Source organism: Lissotriton vulgaris, chromosome 9, assembly GCF_964263255.1.
Source record: "Lissotriton vulgaris chromosome 9, aLisVul1.2, whole genome shotgun sequence".
Taxonomy (NCBI): Eukaryota; Metazoa; Chordata; class Amphibia; order Caudata; family Salamandridae; genus Lissotriton; species Lissotriton vulgaris.
This window is the reverse complement of record NC_141697.1, coordinates 1,188,723,664-1,188,743,922: the sequence shown is the minus strand read 5'-3', so window position 1 is coordinate 1,188,743,922 and position 20,259 is coordinate 1,188,723,664. Positions and strand designations below refer to the sequence as shown.

The 20,259-nt window shown below is 45.5% G+C and overlaps 1 protein-coding gene across 1 annotated transcript in view; it reads left to right on the top strand.

The window, feature by feature from the left end:
- NR2C2 (nuclear receptor subfamily 2 group C member 2) overlaps positions 1–20,259 on the top strand; it is a 331,335-nt gene that overhangs the window by 71,839 nt on the left and 239,237 nt on the right. The window contains exon 4 of the mRNA XM_086939253.1: positions 15,467–15,569. Within this exon, the coding sequence (XP_086795379.1) occupies positions 15,467–15,569 (103 nt within the window). The remainder of the gene's footprint in view (positions 1–15,466; positions 15,570–20,259) is intronic.

Sequence of the window (20,259 nt, the reverse complement as noted above, 5' to 3'; positions counted from 1 at the left end):
GAATACCAAGGGATTATTGAGTGGAAATAAGTATGAAACCTACTTTGTTGGCCTCGATTATGTAAACTGCGCTGTGTTGCTGAAATGTTTTTCGTAGCTAAAGGCAGAGTAATCATTAGGACTCACAAGAGGCTAGTTTGTCTTTTTAATAAAGTACTGTAATCCATTCACAACTCACTGCAATAATGTGCACGTGCCCCATGGCCAAATGGAAATATCATCTGTGATAGAATATCAGAAGTCATAAACAGTCTGTGATGGTGGCACAAGTTATAGTTAGTTCCTGAAACTATATCTGGCGTATTTCAATGTTTTTTTTTAATCTCCACCTGTGCCTCATTCTCACACCTAATGATAAATCACTTTAAGCATTGTTTTATTTGAGTGAATATTTATATTATCTAAAAAAACGAATGCTTTTTAGGACCCCCGCTCCCAAATGTCCTAGAGGAGTCAGGGTGTCCTTACCCTGCCCCCTTTTCTTCTTGGTTAATGTTTTTTCCTGTGACTCGGTTCAACCGAGTCACAACATGGCTGCCAACACTTCCTGGTTTGAAGTTTGACAGCTAATCAGATCTCAGCACGAGATTGAAGGGGTTGTGGATCCTCTGCAGCCCTATACATTCAGCTGATAATTTCTTTAAATAACTCCGCAAATACTGACCGGATTTACATCATTTAACAAAAAGATCACTTTCTGGACCAACAGCTACTTTTCTACCAAAGTTGGTCTAATTCCGTTTTGCAGTTCGGGCTGTAGCCTTGCTTAAAATTTCATATGGAAATAAACATGGTGAAAATGTTTATTGGGCCCCCTCCTTTTGTTGGTCCCCGCTTGACGGATCACCACAATGCTTTATAGACAGTAGCTGAAGTGAGCGTCAAACTAGTTTTGAAAATTTCGTGAAGATTCGTCAAACAACAGCAAAGTTATTTGCAAAACATGCTCTTCCTTTGGAAGCGGCATCCTAACAGTAACTATATATATATATATATTTCCAAAGTTTGCCCTGAGGCGAGGACGCTTCCGACAGCAGGATGCTTCAAAGGCATTTGTTTACGAAATCAGGCATTCACAGTTGGATGTAGATAAGATCCTAACACGTTTCAGAGCTGGAAAGCTACTTCGTCGGAGAAGCAACTGCTGTTAGCTGAACTGCTTGCAAGCACCATCACGCATGCGTTATTTGTACCTGTTTTGGCTTACAAGTGATGTGATGCGAAAGGCATGCTGGTGACTGTAGTTTTAAACCATCAAGCATAGTATTACCCCAGTGGATCTCAGTCAGACAAGCAGTAATCTTAATTCAAATACTTCTCCACAGTTGGCCTCCAACCAGGAAAGTCGGTAAGGATAATCCCATGCTGCGCCATCCATGCGACTTGAAATGTTTCGAGTCTCTGGCCCCACGCTACAAAATACCATAGTGGCAGGTCCTCTGCGGCCAGGCTGCCACACAATATCCCATCCAAAGTTTGCCCTGAGGCGAGGACACTTCCGACAGCAGGATGCTTCAAAGGCATTTATTTAACGAAACTGGCGTTCACAGTTGGATGTCGATAAGATCCTAACGTGTTTCAGAGCTGGAAAGCTCCTTCGTCAGAGGAACAACTGCTGTTGGCTAAACTGCTTGCAAGCACCATCATGCATGTGTTATTTGTACCTGTTTAGGCATACAAGTGACGTGATGCAAAAGGCATGCTGGTGACTGTAGTCTTTAAACCATCAAGCATAGTATTACCCCAGTTAGTTTCAGTCCGACAAGCAGTAATATTAATTCAAATACTTCTCTAAAGTGGGTCTCCAATCAGGAAAGTTGTTAAGTATAATCCCATGATGTGCCATTCATGCAACTTGAAATTTTTTGAGTCTGGCACCGCGCTACAAAATACTGTAGTGGCATATCCTCTGCGGCCAACATCCCTTCCAAAGTTTGTCCTGAGACGAGGACACTTCCGAAAGCAGGATGCTTCAAAGGCATTTATTTAACGAAATCCGGAGTTCACAGTTGGATGTCGATAAGATCCTAACGCTTTTCAGAGTTGGAAAGCTACTTCATTAGAGGAACAACTTCTGTGAACTGCTTGCAAGCACCATCACACATGTGTTATTTGTGCCTGCCACGGAGTGGAGGGATGAGCTGCACCTCCTATTTTACAATGGGAGCATGCATTCTGGCCGGGAATACATGCTCCCATTGTAATAAGTCTGTCAGGACCGCCGACCGGGTGTCTGTCAGTCCCATGACCGAGGCAGTGTCGGGTGGAGGAAACTCCGCCCGACATCGTAATAGGGCCCTTAATGTTTAATGGCTTTAAAATAATACACAATACATGCTGTATTGTGTTTTGCGTGAAACGATTGGACAGCAATCCAGTTAGCCTATTAATTTTCTAACAGTTGCTAGGCCACAAGGATATGATTCAATGACTATCTCACTAAGGGGCCGATTATGATGGCGGACGTACCTGAGTCCGTCCGCCACCATAGAGTAGGAGGGGATGCGGAGGTCCCTCCGTGCAGATTAGGATGTGACCGCCAGGGTGGCGGTCACATCCTCAATCTTTAACATTGCGGCACGTGCAGCTTCAAGCCGCAAAGTTAAAAAAGCATGCACAGCATTTGCGTGCCCAAAGCAGCAGGCCCCGCGCGGTGCCCGCCGCTTTGTCCACACAAATGCACCCCCCCCCGTCACCAAGGGGGCACGCAACGGGCCCCGAAGGCAATCTCCGTATGCTTTTCCACGGCGGAAAAGCCGCCGTGGAAAAGCATATGTTTTCCGCTATCCTAATATGGCTGGCGGTGTCTGACAGACACCGCCAGCCATGTTAGAGCTTTTCCGCCGCGGTCGGAAGGCGACCGCAGCCGAAAAGCAGCGGACGGATTTTGAGACCCACGGCCATCCTAATTTGGCGGTGGGTCTTCTGTGCCTCCGCAGCGGTTTTCCCGCATTCCTCCGGGCCAGCGGTGGCTTCCGCCGGCCCGGAGGATGCGGGAAAACCGCGATCCTAATCAAGCCCTAAATCTTCCTGCCATTAGGTGACGGTTTAAGAGTTCTAGGCAGAACATAGCTTGTCCAAGAAGCAGAAAGTAGCACCTGAACTTACCATGGTTCTTGTATCTGAAGCATAGCAGATGCCACCTGGATGTCAGAGGTGCTTGCACCGTGGCGAGGTCTGCTGTTCTGCTGAGTATACACAGGTTCTTTACAGGCTGGGGGCAGTCTGAATCCTCAAAGTGCAGCAGCCAGGAAAATAGTGGGGACGGGTTTGTAAAATGAAGTAGAGGCTCACTGTTAAGCTGGGGGCCAATCTGACATATATATATATAGTCAATTGTTGGGTTGATTGGAAAAGGAAAGGAAATAGGTACAACGGGAGGGGGGCGGGAAGAAAGACAACATGGACAAAGGAGGGCTGGAACAAAGGGAATACATCAAGGGTAGGGGGGCGGGAGCAAAGTGAACACCGACAATGCAGGGGGCGAGAACAAAGGGAATACAACAATTGTAGGTGGGGCGGGATCAAAGTGAAACTCGACAGGGAATTATAAAACAAGCCAACGCTAAAGAAAAAGTAGCACACTTACCAAGAGGTATGGCCCATATCGGAAGGATCCAGGTAGCACAAGCAGTCGCCAGGGCGGGGCAAAACAGCCCCAAGGCGGAACAACAGTACTCTATTCCCCTACTAAAGCTATAGAATTCATGAAGGTGGACCAATCAGCCAATGAAAAGAGGTGGGTGTCTTCAAACTTCCCAGACAGAGTACAACAGTCTCGCAGAGCAGTGTATGCACGCTGCCTCTAGGCTCGACCTAAAAATGAGTGCACTTTATTGCCAGGGCTAGTGGACAAATACTTTACTCTGTCAATATTTTCCTAAGGTTCCAACAGACTTCCACCTTATCAAACCCGTGGTTCTAAAGACTTACTTTAAAAAATCCATCCAATCAGATGGGAAGAGCGCTTTATACTCAGGATGTAAAAACATTCCATATTGAAAGAAATACAACCTTCCGAAATTCTGATCAACTTCTGGTGGCGTTTGCAGCACTGAAAAAGGGGCAGGCAGTATTTTCCGATGGATTCACACAATTAGCATGAACTGGGTGGACGGGAGGTCTTCCGTTATTTACAAATCCGTCATGCCCTTCTACCCTCTCACAGTTGGGGAGATACCGGAAGCAGCACCCTTGGAAGGTAGATTACTCTCAGAACCACTGCAGATAAAAGCAATACTACTGACTTATCATAAGTTATGCAATAACCTGCCAGGCCCGCATCTGAACCTTCACGAGCAATGGCAGGCGGACATAGGCCTACTAGAGGACGAAGAGTGGCAAGCTGCACTTATGTCTCCTAGAGAAGCAGCCGTTCCGCTTAAGTTCCAACTTATTCAACAGAAGGAACTGCATAGATCGTATTTCACCGGGGCCACAATTACGATAATAGGGTACAGAGACAATGCATCTTGCCATAAACAGTGCACAGCGGAGGCTACCATATATCACACTCCCTGGGAATGCTCACACATTATGGTTCTCTGGGAAGAAGCCACACGCCATATGCATAGGGCCATTGAGAAAGACATCCAACTGACACCAAAATTGGGGCTTTTAAATATTTGGGAAGCAACAGACCTCACTGAAGTGGAACAACAATGGGTCACCTTGGGCTATATCCTGTAAAGCATGTGATTGCTCTGCACTGGGGTGCGGCCGAGGTGCCGTCTGCAGGGGGATGGGCTAAGGAGCTAGACAATAGCAGGATCACAAAAAAAGAGGTGTTTAAATCCAGAGGATGCCCCAGAAGTGGGACAAAAAATGGGGCCATTGGAACACTTATCGGGGGGAGAACTGCACCTCTCCTACTTCGAAAATGGAGTTGCGAGAACAACAAAGGGACAGGCGCTTATGAAGAAATGTATGTTGATGTACAAACGTAGGTAAACTATAACTGCATTGTATGTAAGATGTATTTAGTGCTATATACACTGTAATACTAGTGATGGCATAATTTGATAAAATAATAAAAATATCTATAAAAGCCGTGAAAAAGTTGAAAGGCCATATACTACAAAGGTACAACCTAATTTCAAAAGGAGCATGGCAACCTTTACAGCCCTTTTCTCTGGTGTTTCATTACCTGATATCTGTAAGGCTGAAACATGGACAAAGGTTCATAAATTTCCTAGACACTGCTGTTGAGCCATGATGCAGCTGTGGGTCAAGCAGTACTTCTGCATTTATTCCAAGAAGGTGAGACAGTTTGCATTTTAATGCATGCATTGAATGTTTTTTATAAAGTATGTTTTCAAAAGTTTTTCTACCTCCACGGATTCAAGCATGTGAATCAATGAAAGATTCAATACTGGAGAAAAAACAAGTCACTTACCTGTACACTGTGGTTCCCAATGTATTGATGCATTTCATAGATTCAAATGCGACCCTCCCACCTCCCCTTTCAGGCGGCTTACCTCATTGGATATCTCTTGTTCATATATGTTTACATTACACTTGTGCTTGGGAAATCTGTGTTGTGCTGGCCCTGGTGGGAAGGGATGATGCGAGAGCTGTTCTCTGATTGGCTAAAGTTTGATTATTTCTAAAATTATGTAAATTGGCTTGCAATGCTACCTGTTTAAAATCTCTTGTATGAGACTTTGGTAAGCACTACTGATTATATTTACTGTGGGACTCCCACCTCAACGATGGGGACGATTCAAGCATTTGAATCTATGGAAAATATCCATACTAGAGAACCAAAGTGTACAAGTAAGTAACTTGTGTTTTTCCTTACTTTTCGGTAATGGAAAGTTCTGGAATCTGTAGGAAGCCACACATTTCCTACCACCTAGCATTCACCCAAGTCTAGATATAAAAATGGTACCTAACTTGTGTAGGTAGGCATAGTGTCTGTCACAGGAAGAGCCTCAAGATGACGCATGGACACATCACATTTTTTCACTCTTTTTTGCCCTAGCTCAGCCGGTACCCTGCTAATTTTTGGAAACTAGACACCTGGGTGGGGTGATGTGCTTGACTCTCACCATTTGTTTTACTCAGAAGCCCATGCAAACCTTAAACTTTGATTAAAAAACATTTTCCTCACATGTCTGTTATGGAATTGTGGGAGGGCAGGCCGGATAAACAGACATGGAGGCTGTAAATAGTGGGCCAGTAGGGCGGTCTTTATTCAATAATAAACAAAACGTTGGGAAAGATAGTGTCCTTCAGAATGGTGTAAGCGCAATCCCAGTTCTTCTTGGGAGTTCTTCTCTTCATCAAGGGTTGTCCCTCCGGTGGATGGTCTTTCCAAGGAGGCTCAGAAGAGGAGAGAAAAGAGGGAGCCGTCAGTGTTTGTAGGGTTTTACTTTAAGGCTTTGTAGACACTATGGTCGCCGTCACCAGACCCGGTTGGTGCAAATAATACTTGGGTAAAAGACAGGTGTGAAGGGATGAGGATGATATCGGAAGCAGGTCAATGGTCATGCGGGATGTGCATAGGAATAGACATTTGTGAGGGGTTTGAGTAGGGGAAAATGCCACACAAATATAGGGGTCTATTATCACGATGGGTCGTGCTATGGGCTTTTATACCTTGATGCCAACGTCTTGGTTTTTAGCTCCTAAGTACGTTTCTGGAGTCACAATTATCAAACAAGCTACTTACATCAAATAAGTGGGCTCACTCGGCCATCTAGTTTATGACTTCCTTGTTCTGAACTCACCCGCCACCTTTTTGCACACCTCCCGCCACCCTCCTATACACCTCTGAAACTCCTGCCTCCCTCCTATGCACCTCTGAACCTCCCGCCTCCCTCCTTTGCACCTCTGAACCTCCCGCCGCCCCAGTCCCTTCCTTCCCCCTGGTTTTAGAGACTCACCGGCTCGAGTTGTGGCCGCTCCTCAGCCACCTCCTGCTGGGACCACCACTCCTCGTACCACGTCTTGTCCTCTTCCTGGTCTCCCGCGTCTGCTTCTTCGGCGTCGGTCCGTCTTCTGGCGTCTTCTCCTCTTCCTACGTCTGGATCCGCTTCCTTCTCCTCGTTTCCCGCTGTATCGCGCCCGCTGGTCTCGTCTCTGACCCTTTTCACCTCTTGTGGAATTCTTCTTCCAGGGTTGTCCCCGCCCTCTTCCTGTTGCGTATACTGCTATACGGGGAGAGGACAGGGAGGAGTTACGTTTCTAATTTGTTTTACCCTGTGCTGAAATCGGGTATTCTGTATTGGAGCAGGTACGTGTTTGGGGTGTTGAAGGGGTGTATATTTCACTATCGGGCCTGCCGGGTTCGTCGTCCCCTCACAGGAATATTCTGGAATCTGTGGGGAGCAATTTCCTACCTCCTAGCATTTTCCAAAGTCTCACGATAAAATTGGTACCTCACTTGGGTCATTAGGCCTAGTTCCCACTACAGGAAAGGCACCAAAACGCAAGACTGGCACATCACATTTTTGCACTGAAAACTGTGCCTTTTCTTTTTGCTGTGCGGGTAGCTGTGTATTATGGCCCCTTTCTCAGCCACCACCTAGGGAAATCTAGCAAACCTGCAGATTTCTTTTAACTCCTGAACCTGGGGAATCCAGGGTGGGTTGACTTGCATGATTCTGACCAGGGTTTCCTTCCCAGAAGCCCTTGTAAACCTCACACTTTGACTACAAAAAGCTAATTTCCCTCACATTTCTGTCTTGGAAAGCTCTGGAATATGTGGGGAACCACAAATTTCCTAGCACCTAACATTCTCCCCAAGTCTCCAGATAGAAATTGTACTTCACTTGTGTAGGTATGGCTAGTGGCAGCGACGGGAAAGGCCCCAAGCCCAACATGGACACATTGCACAGTTCCACTGAAAACTGGCCCTTTTTTTTGCAATGTTTGTAGTTGTGGAGCTGAGTCGGCACCTAGGGAAACCTAGCAAACCTGCACATTTTTTAAACTAAATACCCGGGAATTCCAGAGTGGGGTGACTTGCATGGCTGTCACCAGGTTGTCTTTTTTAAAAAGTAATTTTATTTAGTATCAAAGAATAATACAATCATATATACTGGCTGGGAACAGCACAAAATAGCAATACATATGCATAGAAAGTGGGACACAACCGATGTCATGGTTATACGACACAATGAAGGTACAGCAGTGAAATGGAGAGTACATAGAAGCGGCAAAAGAACAGGTAATCAACACGTCCAGAATCCCCAGCATGCTAACTTGTTCATGCCTACCCTTCGTACAAAAACATCACAATTGTAGGACATGGGCAGTTTACAAATCAGTTACATTCTCTCCCTCTGTTTCCTCAGTCATCTTTCCCACTAGATATTACTGATATGAGCCCAAAAAACACTTTGGTCGACTCTGTGGCGGGGGTGAGATGGGCTTAGCAAGCAATAACCCTATTGCAACAACTTTCCTAACACTCGTATCGACCTCAGCATCATGGCCCAATAGCGCAAGCCTCAGGTCCGGTTCAAGAGTAAATCCCGTAATTTCACTCAATGCGCAAAATGTTTTTTTCCAATATGCTAGGATCTCTGGGCAGTAACAAGCCTAGTGCATAGCAGTGTTGGCATTCCACTGTATTGCGGAGTCCATACCGACAGAACCTCTGGCGTGTAGTACACTGTATGTATATATTTAAAATGAATGAGTCCATGTCTACCATTCAAGGAAATGCGCTTAGTCGCCAGCATAACCCTGTCAAGCTCTCTCTGCCATTCCTCACCAACTGTGGTCTCCTGGACTCTTGCGCAAATCCATATATACTAGACACTAACCTAGCGGGGTAGGAGTTCGTATTAAATAAAAAAGAGCTGGCATTGCCAGGGGTTCCTGCACTTCTTCTCCTAGCACCTCACGTAGTGCATGTAGGGCTCTGTGATTTTGAAAGGGATTAGAGGCGTAGGCTATGAGCCACCATCCACTATAGACTCCCAGTTAGGTACAACCCCCCCCCCCCCCCCCCCCCCCCCATGAAAAAATTTGCCAATCTTAGTTATTCTCAATGTGCGTAGTGTCTGGGCTATATTTCTCTCTCTACCCATTGGGAATCATGCACACCATTCTGGAAGCACCTGTGGGGAGTACAACAAGGATCCTGATGATTGACTCTCCAGCAAGCTATGCCACGCACAAGTCTTGGGGTTTAAGGAATCAAAAACGCTGTGTTGCTACACTGGGTCACGGAAAAGTGTCTGAGGAAGGGCCATGTAGCTAATAATGCACATGTGTAGTCTGTGCAGCTCTATAATGCAGTTCAAAATCCGGCGCATTAAGTCCACCCATATTGTATGGCTCAGTGAGAATGTCTCACCGTCCCAATCTTGCTTGGTCAGCAAAGGGTAGGGAATAGATTCTGTGGGAGAAGCATTGGGATATTCTGAAACAGATACAGAAACCTGGGTAGTACAACCATCTGCGCAATTTCCCATTCAAGTCTCGAGAGTCTTTCTCTCAAGGTCCGGACTACTCCTTCATGTTTAGAGATGGTTACACCTCTAATGAATACTTTAATAGCTTTTCATACAGTGGCAAAACAATCTACTGAACCAATATTATCAGTGAAAAACTCTTCTATGGCTTGTGTCAGTTCTGCCTTAAAGACCGGATCCAGTAAGAAGTATGGGGGGGACTCTCCAGAGGAATGATGTGAATTTCCAGGTATGTAGCTCAAAGTCTAGCATTACCGTAGAGTGATCTAAGTAAGTTCTCGGAAGTTAATTGCATGTAAGGACACGGGATAGTAAGCTTTAGACATCAACCAAAAGTTTATCCAAGTGTGGATATCGTGGGCAGCAGCATAGTGCGTTGTAGAACTGCGGGTCGTCATAATTGGGACCATAAACATTACCAAGTGTTACTGCCAGGCCTTCTTCATGGCATTGGGCGATCACAAATCTGCCACCCGGATCTGCGTACTCTTCTTGTAAACTGTTACCTGATTTATTGTTAACCCATATGAGAACTCCCCGGGAATGTGAGGTGAACCCGGCTGAGTAACAATGTCCCTGTAACCTGCGGTGTGTGAGGAGACCACTGCAGGGCTTAAGTGTGTTTCCTGCAGTAGTGTAACGTCTACTTGGTGCCTCTTAAGGTATGCAGCCACTTTACAGACTTTTCTGTAATCATTTGAGCCTCTCACATTCCATGTTAAGAACAGCACCCTATATCGGACATATTGATCTAGCACAGGTTGTTCCACATCACCCATAACACTTCAGATATTCTCATTTGTAGATAATGCGCTACCAGCCAGCAGCAATATTCATTTTCCAATAAGCACAAACATACTAACAATCAAAAAGAAACCCCTGCCATGCAATGCAGACCCAAACAGAGCATAACCGCAGCAACACCCCCCACCCATGCCATCAAACCCTGAAAATAAAAAAAATGTAAAAACACAAATAACACACTGTGGGGCACACATGGGAGTGAATATTACCAGCAAAGCATCTCCACTAATAGCCGAGTTGGTCCAGCATTAGGCAGCACATAATGTATATGACTATCGCCACCCTAAGGATACACGCCTGACACTTCAACCATCTCACTTTGACAATAGTGACTGAGTAAAACTGTGCGCCAATTAGTGCCAGACAAAGAATATCAGTGGAAAGCAAGCCTCTCCTTCCCAGCCTATACCCAATTTTTAGGAACTGGAGGCTAATGCAACCTTGTAAAGGAACCGTCTTACCAAATACACTGGGCCTATTAGCTGTGTCCCAATTCCTTGGTCAGGCCCCACCCCAGTCAATTGGCGAAGGAAATAATTTTATCTGCAGATTGACTTCGTTTAAGCATGACTTTAGTACCTCATCAAGATCCCCACCCTTCCTCTGGACCAAAACTCTCCAAGGTTTGGAGATCAGCAATGTACATGTCACTGTTCCTTTGCGCCCAGAGTGTCATCTTCCATATTGGAGGAGGATCTAGGGGAGCCCCTCCAGGGGCTACCACCATCTCTTTTCCTAAGGAACTGTAGAGCTTATTTCAGATCTCTGAAGACATGCGGCTTCCCCTCCTCTCTGATTCGCAGTTTCGCTGGATACATCATATTATATTCCATGTTGAGGTCACATAGCTTTCTTTTAACAAACAGGGATAAATTGTCAGCATGCTTCTTGCACTTGATGAGTAAAATCCGGGTAAAGGACCAAATCCATGCCCTCGTATCTCAATGACTTTAATTCTCTAGCCTTGGGGAGCGCTGCGTCGCAATCTCTATAATTCCGGAGCCTCGCAATTATAGGATCAGGGCTAGCTCCAGGTATCAGCCTAGGGGCAAGAGAGCAGTGAGCACGGTCCACTACAATAATTGTCTGAAAAAAATGTCTCCACCCAATAACAAAATGAGGAATTGTACTCCATATTGTTCCATGTTGGCAACATTGATGGACTTAGCCACTCCTACAATTCGCACATTGTTTGTCCGTGAACGTGCCTCTAAATCTTCGGCTTTGGCTGTGTGGAGCAATTTATCCATTTTAGTGTGTGCTAGCGATCTCACATTCTATGCATCTTTGGCATCTGAAACCCTCTTCTCTACTGTATCCAGTCGCTCCATATGTTTATCTAGCCGAAGGAGAGGGCATCTATTTTACCATCTATCTTCGTCAAGCTACGCTGCATTGCCGCAAGATTTTGGTTTAGGTCCGAGTCCTTGGCAGGGTCAATGGGCTCTGGACCAGAATCAGATGCGTTCCTGTCGACTCTTGCTGTCTAGGGATTCTGCACATTCAGACTGGAACTTGGACTGCGATCTTTCAGTTTGCCCATTGTGGAGGCCAGCCAGCCCAGTGGAAGGTATGCTGCCAATTGCTAGGATGAATGTGCAGAATTTCCTTCTTTCTAGCCCTACCATCTCTCAGAGAGAACAGTCCAATGCAGCAGTGTCTCTGATGTCTGTTGTCCTGAATGTGGGCTGCGAAAATAAGGGCACCAGGCCGCCCCTGATGTTGAGAAAGGGGGAGCCCGGCGAGGCCTGTCATCACTGGCTAGTATATACTGCTTCCAGAAAAGTAGCCTGCAGGTATTGCTGTACCTGCTGTGTATGTTCTTTTTAAAAATGTTTCCCTATAGTTTTATTCCAGGAGCCACCTGCTATGTCCAGACCAGAGCAAGGCAGGCTATCCCCCAGCTTGGAGGCACCCACACTGTAGCGTTCTGTGGAAAGGAACCGGTGCAGCTATCTAGGCCCCCCACCGGCCGCACCACTGCAGTCACCTTACTTAAGCAAAGGGATCACAATTCTACAAGCTCAATTCCCCTCAGGGCACAACCTGCCCCCTCTCGGCGCCCGACACAGCAGGCCTTCAGTTCAGGTTCAGTGCGGCCCTTTGAGACTGCGGCACTCCTCATCACCCTGGTCGCCTGCCGCACATGCAGTCAGGTCCGCTGCAGATCTTCTTGGTCCCCTTAGTGTAGTCGCAGCGTCCAGAGCCAGCACCCGATCACGGACACAGCCGGCTGCACACCGGTGAGAGAAGCTGCCCAGCTACACACTACTGATTCAGGCCTGCAGGGCACGACTCACAGAGTGGCGTAGCACAGCAGCTCGGAGTCCCGCCAGCAGTCAAAAGCTTTCGGCGATTTGTCTCTCGGCCAGTTGATGAGTAGCTGGTACAGTATTTAATATGTATATGTGAGATAGACATACGGATTATGGCGGATTATGTGCCGGGTTTACAGAGATCCACTAAATTGCGGCTGTCTTGGAGCCAGGCAAGCTCCGCCTGTCACCAGGTTGTGTTACCCAGAAGCCCCTGGAAACCTCAAACTTTGACTAAGAAAATACATTTTCCTCACATTTCTGTGATGCAGTGTTCTGGAATATGTGGAAAGCCAAATATTTTTAACTACTTGCAATTCCTTCAAGTCTCCCGAAGAATGTCACCTCACTTGTGTGGGTAGGTCCAGTGCTTGTGACAGGAAAGGGCCCAAAACGCAATGTAAAAACATTTCCTGTCTCAAAAATGACCTGATTGACAATGTGGGTAGTTGCGGCTTTTGGTCTAGGGCTCGCCGGTCACCTAGGGAATCCACCAAACCCAGACATTTCTGAAAACTAGACACCCAGTCGTGTCCAGGGGGGGTGTGCCTCACATGTATCCCGCAAAGCTTTCTTACCCACAGTTCCCTGCCAACCTCAAATTTTGCCTAAATTGCACATTGTCCTTGCTTTTCTCTTACGTAAACTTCAGTAATCAGAAGGAATCTTCAAAATTCTTACCACCCAGCATTCTCCCACCTGTCCAGATATAAATGCTGCCAACTTGTATGGCTGGTCCTGGTGCCCGTGACAGGAACAGATCACACCAAGGTCAATGAGTGTCAGTTTGCATTAAGGATGAAATCTAAATTAACTTTTAACTTTGATTGGAGCATTTCCTGGGATAAGTATGGAGCTGTGGCACGAAAGAGGATTTTGAGCACTTGAAAATCTTGCCCAGAAGCTAGAACATCAGGATGGAATACTGTTTTGAACAAACTGGATCGAGGTAAGTTCGGAATCTGAGCCATTTGACTCCATGGACATAGAGTTCTGAAATTACCTTTTAACTTTCTTTTGGACACGTCTTGGGATAATTTTCTTTTTATAGGCAGGTGCAAGAATATTGTGCATGGCACATAAGGATCATCGAATGTGTGTATTTAGAGACTCTTAATTGCTATAACAGTGCAGTGGGATTTAATTTTGGAATTGTTTAAACTGTTCAATTTATTCATCACTTTACTTGATTGTTAAAGGATAAAAAGTCATAATAATAAAAAAAGTAAAATGGTAAAATAAATGTGGTGTCTTTTTTGGATGTCTGTTGTTCGGAAACTGAGTGCAGTGAAAGGAAGTCCTTTACTAGATTGACAAAGATTAAAACCAGCATATGTGTGTGGCAGCGCAGAGGAATGAGATGTGCTTGGTTTTGTAGACACAAGCAAATATACTAAAATCAGTACAACATTAAAAAAACTAGGCAATGATACACATTTGATGTAAACATTACAAAAAAAGTTTCCTTACCAAACAAATGCAACTACACAATCTGCAAATTTGCCAATGCCAAAATCGCAAGCAGCATACACCACAAAGAAAGGCTAAAGCTTTGCACTACAAAAAAAAGAGCATGTATTTTACAAAGGCAGAATAAGAAATGAAAAAGTTAGAATCATTGCCCCCTTGAAGGGGAGCGATCCTTTTCCATGAGGTCATTACCCCATAAACATAATTTTTATATTAATCCCTAGTGTCTGGTGGGTTTCCACCAAGCCTCCCACCCAATGGAGGGTCAGTTTGGCTGTTTTTAGGAGGGCGTAAATTGGCCAAAACATTCGTCAAAATTGTTGAGGCAGCGACCTTTGCCTATAGGGCTGCTTCGAACAAAAAAAGTCCCTGGTGTTAGTGGATGCGTTCCTGCTGCGCGATCGTGGTCCCACCCGCAATCCCGCAGAAGGAATGCCCTGAAGAGAGACACTGGGGGATAGGAAAAACTCTCCCATGCACCCCTTCCCTAGGTGCCTCTTCCACCCTGATACCTCTCCTAGCAAGTGGGCCTACCTGAAACAGTTCCTGGTTCCACAACACTACAAGCAAAAGTCTTCCAGAGTAGTCCAGCTGTTTAAAAGGACGTTGGCGGGCTGTGCATACGCTGACATCATCACCACGCTGTGGGAGGGAATGGTAACGGAAGCAGTTCCTTTGCCACCCCCTGAGGGGGCATGGGGCAGTGGGCCCGCAGGGGATGCACTAGCGCTTCCCCAACTGGTGGGTGCCAGGACGTGCTGGCCTATCCTCAGTGGTTAAAGGGGAGCTACATACCTGAGTACTGTGTCACTATTGACTTGAAGTTGTAAAGGAACTCTAGACGTAAAAAATCCAACTCTATATTTTTTGCACTTTCTTTTCCTCTCAAGTCCCTTCAAGTTGAATACATGAATTCTGAATAATGTGAATGGATACAATAATTTTAAACTTTAAAACTATTTGATATGAACATTGCAAGAAGTCTTGAAAGTACCACTTATAATAGCAGGTTATCCTATTCCAAATGGTCAGATCTCAATTACTAAACTAACACTTAACACATTCTCTGACAAAATATAACAATAACCTTTACAAAATCTGGCAAAACTACAATCCTTGTTTTGTCGAGAGAGAGATGTATCAAAAAATCGACTTCAGGTAGTAGTATAGAATATTGACATCTAAGGAATTAAAAAACAAGCTGATTTCAGCCTGAGATTTCTTTTATCAGCCCTATCGCGGTTACCAGTTGCCCTTTGAAAAAGGTTCTGTGTCCTTTACTTACAGGGCGGTCGCTAAAGTGTGTCAATTTTCTCCAAAAATCATTTACAAAGATTTGATGAGTGCAACTTTGACCTTTTTAATTTAATTAAATGTTCTGCTCATAACATTATTGGTACTTTAAATGCTATGTTCTAAGACTTGAACTGATTTCCTATTACTTTTTAGATTGTGACAGATGCAGCCTCTGTGGAAAGATTGTTGGGTAAAACTGACTTACAGCGACCACAGATTATAGAATACTGTGTAGTTTGTGGTGATAAAGCATCTGGTAAGTTGTATGGGTATGATTAAAAAAACAACAGTGTTTTAATTTTTTTTTTAAATCTTGCAGTGGGGGATAGATGTTTGTGTGATTGGAAGAAAAGTATAAGGGAAAATCTGCTTAAGAATTTCAGAACAATGTTATCTGTTATGTTATGTTATCTGTATCTTTTATAGCGCTCGGCTACTCCAAGGAGTGTCCCGGCGCTTTTATTGTTAACCTGTAACAGAGAACACAACAGGGCAAATAAAAAGGACCAGAAATCAAAAGAAAGAGCATATCTAGAGAGCAAAAAGCCAAGTTTTGAGGCCCTTCCTAAAAGCTAACAGGTTGGAGGTACTACGCAGTGATACGGGCAGAGTGTTCCATAGCTGTGGCGCCAACAGCCTGAAAGACCGGCCCCCAATGCGTGCCCTTTTTACCCGAGGAACCACGGCAAGGAACAAAGACTCGGATCTCAGGGATCGGACAGGATGGTAGAAGGCTAGCCTCTTTTGAAGATATTTTGCTCCATAAGCGTGAAGAGCCTTGTGAGCCAAGGTCAAGGCCTTAAAAACTATCCACTTCCGGATAGGCAGCCAATGCAGTGACTGCAGGAGGCCGGAGGTTCTGGCTCGCCCGTAGAGGCCAAAAATGGCCCGTGCTGCCGAGTTCTGGACCACCTGCAGGCGTTGCAAGAGATACTCCGGCAAGCCGAGATATAGGACATTGGAATAGTCCAATCGCGAGCCAATTAAGGCCTGAACCGTGATCTTCCTATGATCTTCCGGGAGCAGAGGAAGAAACTTGCGGAGCATCCTGAGGAGGCCAAAGCATGTACCCGTTAAGCCCAGGATCTGTGATCTCAACGTCAGGCCATTATCGATCTTAACCCCCAGATTCTTGGCTAGCTGGGAAGAGCCTGCTGGAGGAAACATGTTGACAGGCCACCATTCCTGCCAATCTGGATCAGACCGACAACCGAAGAAGAGTACCTCAGATTTATCTGAGTTGCACTTGAGGCTGTTAAGCTAGAACCAGTTAAAAACAGCCCCAAGGCACCCACGGATACTCTCTCTGTCAAAATCTGCTCCCTTCCCACACGTAAAGAGGAGCTGGGTATCATCGGCATAGGATACGATCTGGGCCCCAAAAGACTCCGCCAGTGCCGCCAGAGGGGTCATAAAGATGTTAAAGAGAGTCGGGCTCAACACTGAGCCCTGCGGGACTCCGACTCCCAAAGGCGGCATCACGGCAGAGCAAGGGGAGGCCCAGACCGTTTGTCGGCGGCCAGCCAAAAAAGATCTAAACCAGCTGAGCACCGTCCCCCTCAGACCGATCTCATAAAGTCTGGCGAGGAGACCCTCATGGGGGACGGTGTCAAATGCCGCCGACAAATCAAGCATCACAAGCATAGCTTTGCCTCCTGAATCCAGTACCTCCTTGATTGCCTCCGACACTTCTAAAAGCGCCGTTTCGGTGCTTAAGTTGGTACGGAAGCCGGATTGGGTGGAATGCAGCAAATTGTGGGATTCTAGACAATTGGAGAGCACAGCGTGCACATGCTTCTCCAAGATCTTAGCAAAAGTAGGCAGGAGAGAGATGGGCCTGTAGTTGGCAAGAACCTCAGGATCTAAACCAGGCTTCTTGAGTAGAGGAATGATCATCGCCTGCTTCCAAGCCTGCGGGACCACCCCCACACCCAAGGAAAGATTCAGAATGGGATTCACCAAAGGATTAATGACCTCCGCCACTTTCGCCAAAAATGTGGCAGGGCACAGGTCAAGAGGCGATCCGGATTTTAGTTTGGCCATAAGTTCCAAGGACGAGGAAACTGAAAGTGGCGGAAATTCTGCCAGAACCGGATCCGAACCAGCTATTAAATCTGACCCGCCCTCAGTGCTGGGAGATATTCCAGCCACCCTCAGGGGGAAAGAGTCCTGGATCGATTTTATCTTGGTGGTGAAAAAGTTAGCAAGGGCACTTACCCACGGCTCCGAAGGAGCTGCCTGGGTCGAATTTGTGCGTGGGGCCATAAATTCCCTCACGATAGTAAAAATCTCTTTGCACGAGTTGGAGGCAGTCTCAATCCTCTTTGCAAAATAACCTTTTTTTTCAAGGAGGATGTCACGATGGTAAGCTTTGACAGACGTCCTTTAAGCAAGCTTGGCCGCGGAATCATACTGTGAGCGCCAAGCCCTCTCTGCCACCTTGCACTGCCGTCGCGATGCCGCCAGTGCTTCAGTAAACCAAGGGGCAGAGACCCGTTTAGCTGTTTTTCGGAGGGCCATCACAGGGGCAAGGTCGTCCAGTCTGTCCGTCAGCCATGCTTGCAGAGACTCTAAATCCCTTTCCAAGTCTCCTGACATAGGACAGGGATGATCCAGACATGCCTGTTCCAGCATTTCCGGAGTCACCCGATGATACGCCCTAGGTGCTTGACATGGCTGCCGAAGAGCAGCTCTAGATGTTTTTTTTTGTACCCAGCACATGAAATTTGACCAGCCGGTGATCCGACCAGAGCACCGGCAAAGGTGCTGACATCTCAATAAGGGTAGTGGAAAAGACCTGATCCAGGGTATGGCCTTTTTCATGCGTCGGTCCAAAGAGATAAGGAGAGAGGCCTAAAGGACCGTATCATCAATCATTTTAATTGTATCTGCATCCAGTCCATCATCCATATGGAGATTAAAGTCCCCCGCCAATACACAGTGCTCGGATCTCAACACCAATGCTGAGACTACCGACTGGAGCTCTTCAAAAAAAATGAAGTGTTAGCAATTTTGTATTCTCCATTATAACTTAAAAACTCAACTCTTGAATACCTTCTATTTTTTTTATTTATTAATTTATTTATTCAGTGTTCTATCTAGCGCAAACTTGACCCCTTGAGGTATTAGAGTGCTTTACAGTAAAACGTATTTCATTAGTACATTTCGATAGTAGGCATTGTACACACTTTAAAACGAAAAAAAATCTTCTCGTAGCAACACAGACATTTGCAAATTCTCAAAATATGAGTCTAAAGGATCCATATTGTAAACTAGTACATTTGAACAAAGGTTTGCGAGAACCTACATTTAACAGGTATAAAGAGCCCTTTGCAAGAGATGCTCGTGAGGAGATAAGCGAAAGTTTCTCGGTAAATCTTACAAGATTGTTCAGTAATGGTTAAGTTAGGAATTTGCTCATTAGAAAGATCCTGGTTTTTTTCTTGAAACTTGAGAAGTTCTGTATCTTTCTGATGCTTGGAAACAGAGAATTCCAGATTCTCGATGCAGCTCCTGAAAATGTTCTGTCATAGTTTTTTTTCTTCTGGAAGATCGGTGGCTTCAGTACTAGATCTCTGGTGGTCCTGGAATGTCTGCTTCTACTGCGAATCTCCAATTTAAGAGCTAGATACCTCTGTGTTTTGAAGTGTATCACATTTTATTCTAATAAAACCTGCTTGTTTTCCAAGAGATCCTAATGAATAGTCATAAGCACTAATCAGTCCCTTCCAAGCATGGGGTCTAGGAGCACTTTAACAAAATATAAACATGTGCATACCTACACAATAACTTTCTGTAGAAAAGAGTGCCACTGCATTGAACATAATTGTGTATGCTTCCTACCAAGAGGCTACACAGACCGAATTTAATATAATTTTCATTTTAAAAGCATTTAATGCAATAAAATAGTCACTAAAAAAAGTGACTAAAGGGAAATCTTTCTCAAACCTTTTTAAAAGTAAAGAAAAGGTAATGAAGTTCAGAGTTATCAGGCTCCCGGGCAAATGCATACAAACACTGACACTGTGCTCCTAAGGGCCCCACTGTACCTCCTGTATCTAATCATTTTGCGATTACTGTGTTTTTCATTGCAGAGAACTGTTTATTTCTGTTTAAAAACGTGTTATTTAACATAAAACAAGTGAATAACTGATTACATCAATTGTATGTTTCTAGTATATTTTTCTGTTTTGCAAACGTGTCATAAAGTGGTGATAAGCTTATGCCCGTCATAATAGATAAATATCTGTGTGATTGTTTGCTTTACATATAGTCCACAAGTAGCTGCAAGAACACTCTGACACCCTAGACGCCCTATGGTCATTGTTTAGGTTAGGAATAATTCTGGGGATATTGTAAAACACTATGACCATTCCCGTTCAGATGCCACTATTTTCTTCACTTGTCTTTTCAGATGTGTGTCTCTTTCATAGAAAGTGTAACATACCCAGAGATACCTATTTAGACATTTCTATTTCCTTTATACTAAGGGGTTAGGTTTTTATTTTAGATTCTTCTATTTCTTTGAATATCTAAAACATCATAGATGTTTGCATCATGTCCACTTATTGTCCAGGATGTCATGTTTTTATTGTTTAAAGTTCTGGAAGGGGGGCGTGGCCAAGATGGCGGGCTGAGTGGTTGCACTCTCGGTGAGCTCCGCGATCCCCGGAACCCATTCCTGCTATACATGTGCTAATCCTCCCCCCGGGACACTGCACTGGACAGAGCGGGGGCCCGCCACACCGGTGAAGCGAATAGGGGACCCCTGGTCTCCCCCTTGGAGCACCGGGCGGACGCCGGACGGGGCGCCGCTGTGGAGGGCGAGCGAGGCCCGGCTTACGGCCTGAAGCGGAGGCGGGTCCTGCCCGGCCATTGCTATCGGCTGGGTGCTTGTAGCGGTGTCGCTGACCCTGCCTGCTAGCGCCGGCCTCTCGAGCCTTGCG